General features: G+C 39.9%; 1 protein-coding gene across 1 annotated transcript in view; it reads right to left on the bottom strand.

Annotated features, from left to right (window-relative positions):
• Positions 1-836: 836 nt before the first annotated feature.
• The window catches only part of LOC146330148 (alpha-1,6-mannosylglycoprotein 6-beta-N-acetylglucosaminyltransferase B-like), a 159364-nt gene continuing 151576 nt past the window's right edge, over positions 837-8624 (bottom strand). Inside the window, exons 16-18 of the mRNA XM_084715636.1 lie at positions 7342-7416; positions 4384-4667; positions 837-2304 (exon numbers count right to left, since the gene is read on the bottom strand). Of these exons, the coding sequence (XP_084571762.1) occupies positions 2106-2304; positions 4384-4667; positions 7342-7416 (558 nt within the window). The 3' untranslated portion in view covers positions 837-2105. The remainder of the gene's footprint in view (positions 2305-4383; positions 4668-7341; positions 7417-8624) is intronic.

Here is an 8624-nt window from a genome sequence, read left to right as displayed (position 1 = left end):
TCGACAGGTTGCACACTTGAATCTCCTCAGCAAGGTAACCAGCTCTTTTTTTTTACATTGTCCTGCAGTGGAGAATATCCAGCACTTTAACTGCTTAATACTCCACTATGTTCACCACTTAGTTGCTAACTGATTCTCTCTGCCGTTTGGTGCTGAGCAGGTGGTGTACAGTGGGTTTTCAAAGTCTTCTTCCCTGAAAACAGCTGCCTGCTGAGGCTGAAAACAACACTATGAGAACAGTGAGAGTGAACCTAAACAGCAACGTTTTGGACCGGACAGTTTAACAATGAGCTGAAACCCACTGTTAAGCTCCACAGAGCTGAGGGGAGTTGCAGACTGAGGTGACAGTTTCTGTTTTTACATTATCATTATCATATAAAAATATAATTTATAGACCTACAAAATAAGACCACATTATATTCTAAATCTGAATAAAAAAAAAATAACTTTTACCAGTAGCTAAAAAGGCTGTTGTATTATTCTTTTGCACTCTTCAAGTGTGTTTTCACTGAGCCATGATCCAGGCTGTTACACCTCTTCTGATTTAGCAGTTTGCTCTAAATCAGTTTAAACTGTTACCAAACTGACGTCACCAGTTTCTGATGTTTAGTTTATTCCAGCATTTATTTTGTAATGTATTGTTGTAGTGTGGTCATGACAGTTTCTCTAAACCTGCCTTTTTTGATTTGCCAGTGATTTCCTATGTTAACTGAAACAGGCAGAAGCGCGAAGCACAATAATAATAGGAAATTTTTATCTATTTTCTATTTTCTATCTATCTAGTCTGACCTGTGCATGATGTGTGTGCACAGTGAGGTAGTATTGGGACAAGACAGTTTTCTTTTTTTAAATTCTGTCCTAGAATTGGAACAGAACAGTGAAAATCCACTCCTGTGTCATCCTCTAGACCAGAGTCAAGACAACTGCAGATATTGTGTTTCATCTTTATCAAGTTCAAAGGAGGAAGCACATTGTTGACCCCTCCTTCCTCTGTCTGTCTGTCACTTGCTCTGTCACTTCTCATCGACAGCTTCGACCTTTTTCACACAGAGCTGACTCTGTGTGAAAAAGATCAAACGTGTCTGCCTGCAGTCGGATGGATTGATCGAAATCCAGATGAATGTGAATGGTGGGAGGTTCGTAACAGATGGCTGTAAGAGCAAGAAGAGACGAAACACTCCAACCTAAAAGAATAAAGGAACTAAGAGAAGACGACACTCAACATAAAAACTACCTCAACACTTTGATTGTTCTGATTTTTTTATTTCGTGATTTGTTTTTTCCATCATAAAGCCCAGAAGACTCTTTAAAAATTCAGCATAGAGCTCTGAAGGCTTATTTATTGAAAAATAATCTTGTACCCTTTATCTTTGTCCTCTTTCCTCCTCCTCCTTTCGTTTTTTTTTTTTTGCGACCAGAGATGATTGCATTGACCGATGTTGCCTCAGACTTGGGGTCTGGTCTGATAAATGACTCTGCCCATCATTGGAGGAGGGGAGAGAGAAAGCGAAGGAGATAACCTGGTTGTCCATCATCCTTTGTCCAAGTGCAGAGAGGAGATTGGATATTGACCCGAAGTTGCCTTCTCCAAGCCGAGATATTTGAAGTCTCTGTCATGGAATGACACTAAAGTCCCAATACTGAATTTCTCTGCAGTCACACGCTTCTTCAAGTGTATCATTTTCAAACTTGAGCCCCTTAGTTTTAGTGAGACACAGTTCCAAAAATGACATGTTGTGGATCATATCACCGGTCAGCATCTTGTAGAAACTATTATCCTGTAGTCGGAGGGTTAATGTGAAAGTTTGTTGGTAATAAAAGCCTTTTCCCCTGCTTGTAATGACACCTGGTGTCATTGGAGCCCTGATGTACGATGTCGAACTGCTTTTTATTTCCAGCAAGTTACGTATAACAACTACAGTCAAGCAGACTATTCAGGCCATCCACGCATGCTCCATGTCATCCTACATTTACTGTTTTGGGAGGGAAGCTGCCTCTCTGCACCATTTGTCACAGCTCTACACCCATTTTGGCCTGTGGGTGCCTTTTATCCCCCACCAATCTGCGTCTAAATCTTCTGCGTCTGACCTTCACATGTACCGTTATTATAGACAGTCTCTGCACAGCGCCACCTGGCCACGTCGGAAGTCCCTGCAAGGGCAAAGGCGTCTGTATTTGGGGGAGTGTCCTGCACAGCTGAAGAGGAGGGGTTCCCGCTGTAGGCCGCATTCACGCCGAACCACCGAGAAGGCTGGGAGGATGTGGTTGATCTCAGAGTCTACGACTTCACACTGCACCTCCAACCTGAGGGGTGAAACAGAGGAGCAGAGGTCTGTAAACACCTGAAAATAGCAGTTCACCAGGTTCAATCACAGGGAAAATGTTCTTGAAAGTGATAAGAAACTTAAATAAAAGTAATAAAAGTTATTTTTTATTTGGGACAAGTGGAAAGTGGAATTGGTATAACCTAAAAATAAATGGAAAGTAGAGACATTTGATCACTTTCATCACACTACAGATGCCAATTTAAAAAAGAGAACGACAAAATTTTGTGGAAAAGTAACAAAGAATTTGTAAAAACTGCAAGACAGGTATGAGTGAAAAAGATAACTTGAGGAAACCTGGGCTATGGGGACGAGTAACAGAGCAGAAACAAAGGAGAGCAGCACTGTAAACCCAGACAGACGGAAAAAAAAGAAGAAAACACAAAAGATACTTGGAGGATGAAAGAAAAACAGAGAATAAAAGCTGAAAGCAGCCAGGAGGAGGGATGTTTGGAGGAGAGACTCAAACACCAGCAGGCGTTCTAGTCCCAGAGCTCCAGAAAAGGCTGCGTCTGAAACTTAAGTTTGTGGTTCAACTGCCTGGAGCTGGGACAGTAGACTAAATAAATACCTGGTGAGGTGCAGCCTGTTCACCTGTTCTCAGTGTCAACTAGTGTTAGAGAAGTTATACATTGAGGCAGCGCAAAAATACACAGTAGGTTTAGATGCTAGATGTACTGGTAACAAACCAGGAACTTTTCAGCTACAGAGCTGTTGTTTTTCTTCGAGGGGATCTTGATTTTTGTGCTTTAAGACAAAAAAATATCCAAAAGCTTTGTTTCTGCTTTGTCTTTCTATTCTTGACAGTGTTTTGACCACAGGTGGTCCAGCTGAGAGGAGAAAAGATTTGTAATGAGACGTCAAAATCAAAAAAGTCAAAAGACTGTGTCTGAAGGATTCAAAAAGTATCAAAAAGTATTTAATAGGGGTGTAATAATCCATTGATCTAGTTAGATGTATCAATTCAGTGATTAACAATCCAATATCATCAATTCAAAGTAAAAACATCAACCCACACCATCATCTTTAACATACACTTTTATTTTGAAATTCCCACAGCTGTTTGTGTTACTGTTTCTGTCCAAATGCACCTCCTTTCTAAACATTCAAACAGCACAAATGCCAAGCAGATAATGGACAGCAGCCAAGAAAAAGACAATGAGGATATTTTCTCTGCGGGAATAAATCAGCAGTGTAGAAATATATGCAAACATTGCCAGTACGAGATAAAATACTCAAGAAACAAAGCAAACCTGGCTGTGAATACAGTACACTAACTTGCTCTTGCTACAGTAATATTAGCTGCACTGGTTAATTGGTATTGGGCTGAAAAAATGTGCATTCAGACTGAAATTCAACAGAGGTTTTCTATCAGGAGATTCAGTGATTTAAACCAGTGGAGAGTAAGGAAAAATATAAATAACATGTAATTTCCACTAGCTGTTTTTCTGCAGTGTAAAATGCCATCGGCTTAAGATAATTATGTGATTAGCAAAAAAAAAAAACAATTGTTTTGTACATGAACAGTTACTGAGCCGAAGTTTATACTTTTGTCAAATGCTCTTGTCTAGCCATTGTTTATGTGTGTTAGTGGAGTAAATTTAAAGTAAACTTTACTGCACGTAACCACTCACAATTATTTTCAGGTTGTTTTTTGTTTGTTTTTTATGGACCAAAAGAACAAAAGAAGAGGGTTGCAGCTTCTTCTGTACTTGATTAAATTAAATGGGTATGTGATATTGTCTCATATTGATCGCAAGCCCCTCAATTAAAGTGAATTGAAATTATATCATTGCCGACTTTGTGATATCAACAAATATTGCTGTCCAAAGAATCAATATAATTGTGTTGAAATTTCATGTGATTTACACCCAAAGTGTTCAATCGCTTCTTACCTCAAGAATATCCCTCTAGGAAAACTGACCGAGTGTGTACCTGATTACTGCGACTAAACTTTTAATTAAAGTTTGGTTTAGAAACAGAGAGGTTTGTCTGTGTGCAGCTCTCAGCCAGGTTGGCCCAGTGTTACCCTGACAGACATTGCTTCTGGCTGACTCACCCATGCAGGGCCTCCTTGTTGTTGATGAAGCGGAAGTGAGCGGGCTCACAGATGAAACCAGCTGAATGGCACGCCTCCACACAGGACTGGCCCTCTTGAGAGACGAGCAGCTTGAGGGAGCTGAGAGGAGGCCAGGCAGGGGGAGCTGTCATGTTGGACGCCCAGCCAAGGGCTGTGGAATTGGGCAGCGGCACAAACAGAGGTCCTGTAATCCTGCTGCCCCCCGCAGACCCCTGTCTGGAAAGGTTGGCTGGGATGAAGGGAGGCTCTGGGACGCAGAAGTCCTGGAGGGGAAAGATATAGTGGCATTAGTTTGTCCAATTATATTATTGAGGTAGACTGTTGAGAGAAAGTGTGTTTTATTATGTTTATAGGCAGAATAATTATGCAGCTAGGTAAAAAGCATATTAAAGTGTTTGAAAACAATACTCTCATGGCCACATGCACAACGAAACAGTTTTCTGTAATCACTCTACTTTCATCATCATTCCAAGAGGTCTTTTCCTAATGTTAATCCAATGCACGTGTTTTTCCTTTCCCTGTTTTTGTTTCATTTCCTTGTCTTCTTTTTTTTTTGTTTGTTTGTTTTCAAAATCCTTGCGAGCTGCTGAAGAGGGGCAAAAGAGTCGCATGAGGCTCTGGAGCTGCAGCTCACTGCCCCCTGCGCTGAATGATAACACTCAGAGGGAATCGTATAGAAAAACTTTGAAAGATCACTCACTTGATATGACTGACTTAAACATCATACCAGCTTTGGTCACACTTTGGAATGTATCTTTGCACAGTCTGAGGATTTCACTTATATTGAAATTTCTTAAGGAAGGAATCACTTTGTGGCAAGAATGAAGAGGATCAATCATAGCAGGTAGACACTGTTTTAATGTACATATCTGACTAAAGCTTAAGACACCTATGAGAAAATGTGAACCTATCCTTTACCAGTGGAGGTTCTTAAAAATAACAAGTGGTTACTGGTGTGTTTCCACCTCCACAGTTGGTTATATCCAATTCTACAAACAGCCTGTATCATATGCTCCAGGTTGCTGCTGCCCACCTACTGTACTCCAGTCTCACTGCATCAAAATAGAGCAGGCGGTAGCTTCACTTTGAGGAAATTACTGATATCATAAAGTATCACTGGCCTGGATGATTACAGACAGACAATTTTTAGTGATTAATGTCTGTTTGTCGTTGGAGTTGGGGTGTAATTTAGCTGTCTAAGACATTTGATAACCTGGTAAAACAAGCTGATTTGTATAGCACTCTTCAACAAGCGGCACAGTATTTCACTGGGTATGCTTTACAAAGGAGTAAATAAATACATCAAAACATACAAAACATCCAAGAAAATATGTGACAAATTAAAAGAAGGTGCTTGTCAATGGCCAGTGTATCATTATGACTAATGCATATGTGCTGACAAATCAGCTTTTTTTAGTACAGTAGACTAATTCTTGGCTCAGACTCCGAGAGTTGAAAGAATATCTGGAGCATCACACACTACAGGATGCTATTAAGATTATCATGCCAGAGGGAGCAATGCACATCTTCATGTGATCTCATGGGGAATCAGATGTAAACAAAACGCAGATTGACGTGGTGCAACTACTTGGTGAGGTAATGCTGGAGTCTTAACAGAACCAATCGCAAACAACCCCTGTGTATGAACATACAATGTAATGGCACCAATATGTTGAATATTTTCTATTTTCATGATGTTATTTCAAAGTATAGACATCTCATTCATCTAAAATGCACATTTTATGCTTTCATCTCACATTAATAACAACACAAATGTTAGGTTGGGACAAAAAGTTCACACAAAAGGAGTAGTTTGTCTGACCAGCAGCGGGATATCACTGTTAGTTTATTTATAAAAATGTTAGCAGAGAAACACAGTGCATAAACACAGCAGCCACATCAGATAGGTTGGACTAACGTCTTTAACTACGTATGTTTAAAAGTTATAGTTGGCAAAACAAAAATAAAAAAGTTTACCAGTTCAGATTACCTGACAGTTGTCTACTCAGAAGTGTAATGTCATACTAATTATTTTTTTTATCTGAAAACAGTAGTAGTACTTACTTAGTGTAAGTACTTAGTACTAAGTAGTTTACTTATGCTTGGCAACACTGTCAGCTCTCATTTGCTATTGCCGTTCTGCTCAGAAAGTACTGACATAATCATCCAGATTTTAACTCCTAAATATCAAACGTGTTTGAAATTTCTGAGTCTGCTAGCAGTTCAGGAGATTTAAGACTGTATCTATAAACCCCTCACATCAGCAGGTAATCTCAGCCAAACATCAGTACCAATCAAGATCCCGAACCAGAAACCAAAAACACTAAAGAGAGCACAAAGGTTGACCAACTGTAAGCTCTGGTCTCTATGTCACTCAGTAAATCTCCTTGTAGACAGGAATCTAGTTGAAGTTCCTCCTGTTTGTCTTTTGACCCGTCAAGAGGAGACAAAAGCTGTTAAGAAACCCCTCTACAGTTTGTCTGACATCTAGCGCGGGATTATTAAAAAAAAAAAAAAAAAAATGCTCCTTTCTCCCAGCCCTCCATCATCATCATCATGCCCACACTTCTGCTCTGCCTCTTTACTCATCCCTCCTCATTAGTGTCAGCAGACCTTCTGCTTATGAGCCGGAGGGCAGATATGTGGTTCGTAATGAGAGTTAGCATGTAGATTAATCATAAGTCTACATACATGGAGTACAGAGACACTGACACACACACACACACACACACACACACACACACACACACACACACGATATTCTGGGTGTTGAATGCACACAAATGATGAAATATTGAGCAGAGCGGGGGGTTTGAGGACTGCTGAAAAGAGAGTAGGCATGTGAGAGAGACAAAGGACGAAAAGACAGAAAATTTCTTTATGTACATTTTGTCCGTCGCTCTGCGTACACTTGTCTTCACACGGACACGACCTCACCTGATGCTGTATGTAGGAATGGACTCTCTCCAGCATCCCCTCACAGGTGTACTCATAAGGCAGATACGGTTCAACCTGAAAAACAGACACACAAAAACACACAGTCTCACCCCGTTATTATTTCTGTATTATTTAGCACATATTAAAGCGTAACTTTTTTGCTGTCACTTCATTGTTCACACTAATTGCAATAAATTGTCTCTTCTCCTTGTTAATTTCAACAGATGAATGTTTCTATTGTCACATTTATGCGAGGTCTAATCACAGTGTGTCACTGCTTGGAAACTCATTAGGCTTTATTTGCATACCAATAGATCATACGCTGCTGTGATGTGCCAGTTTTATAACTAAAGCACACTTCTGATTGGCCCAATTAGAGATGAGCTGGAGACACTATATATATATTCTTTTGTGTTTCTCGCTAATACCAACATGTTCAATACACACTAACAAACTGACGGTCACAAAACTGGATGAATATGTGACTGCAATGCCAGGGTGAATACAAATTAAATTAGCTGATTTTAAAAACTGCTTGATATTGTCGATATCCTAACTGAAAATCTGCCACACTCTTAAAATGTCAAATAAAGCTTCATGATTGACTGAAAAGAGGTTTTTACAAAAGTGGAACAAATCAAAAGACTTTTCTCCTTGTTGAACACACAAGACTTCACAGAGACGGAAGTAGCTTGTCTCTACACCCTAATGCAAAAGACCTGCCTTTGTAAATGATAGCCGACTCACTAAATTGCATTTCCAATCTGAAATCAAAGCAGTCTAATGCTCAACCATGTGTGAAATCAGACTTGGCCCATTTCAAGTGAAAACCACCGAGAAGCAAGTGTGCAGGGATGATGCAATTTAAAAAGTTACGCACACTGCAAATCTGATCAAAGCCTTATGTTAATCTACTTTGTAAGCTGGAGCAGAAAGTAAACACGTGGACACACACAAGCTTCCTGCAATTACAATCTACTGTATGTAACAAAGTTTTTCCCTCCTTTCTCTGTCACTTCTCTCGCTTGGCTTTACTTGACAAGGCAAGGTGACTTAGAGCGTGTTTTTATTTACAGCAGTGACCTCGGAGACTTCTATTGGTTTTTAAATTTGAAGGGATGGTTCAGATTATTTCAAGCGGGTTGTATGAGGGAGTGATGGATAGTCAGTGTATTACCAACAGTAGATGCCAGTCTCCATGCTCCCAATCTGGGGAAGCAGCAGGTGTCCCAGTGTAGAAAGCTAAGCAAAGTTCAAGTGTATGATATGTAAAAATATTTTTA

This window comes from Lutjanus erythropterus, chromosome 3 (assembly GCF_056507025.1).
Source record: "Lutjanus erythropterus isolate fLutEry1 chromosome 3, fLutEry1.hap2, whole genome shotgun sequence".
In the NCBI taxonomy this organism is placed as follows: domain Eukaryota; kingdom Metazoa; phylum Chordata; class Actinopteri; order Lutjaniformes; family Lutjanidae; genus Lutjanus; species Lutjanus erythropterus.
This window is presented reverse-complemented; position numbering and strand designations above follow the sequence as displayed.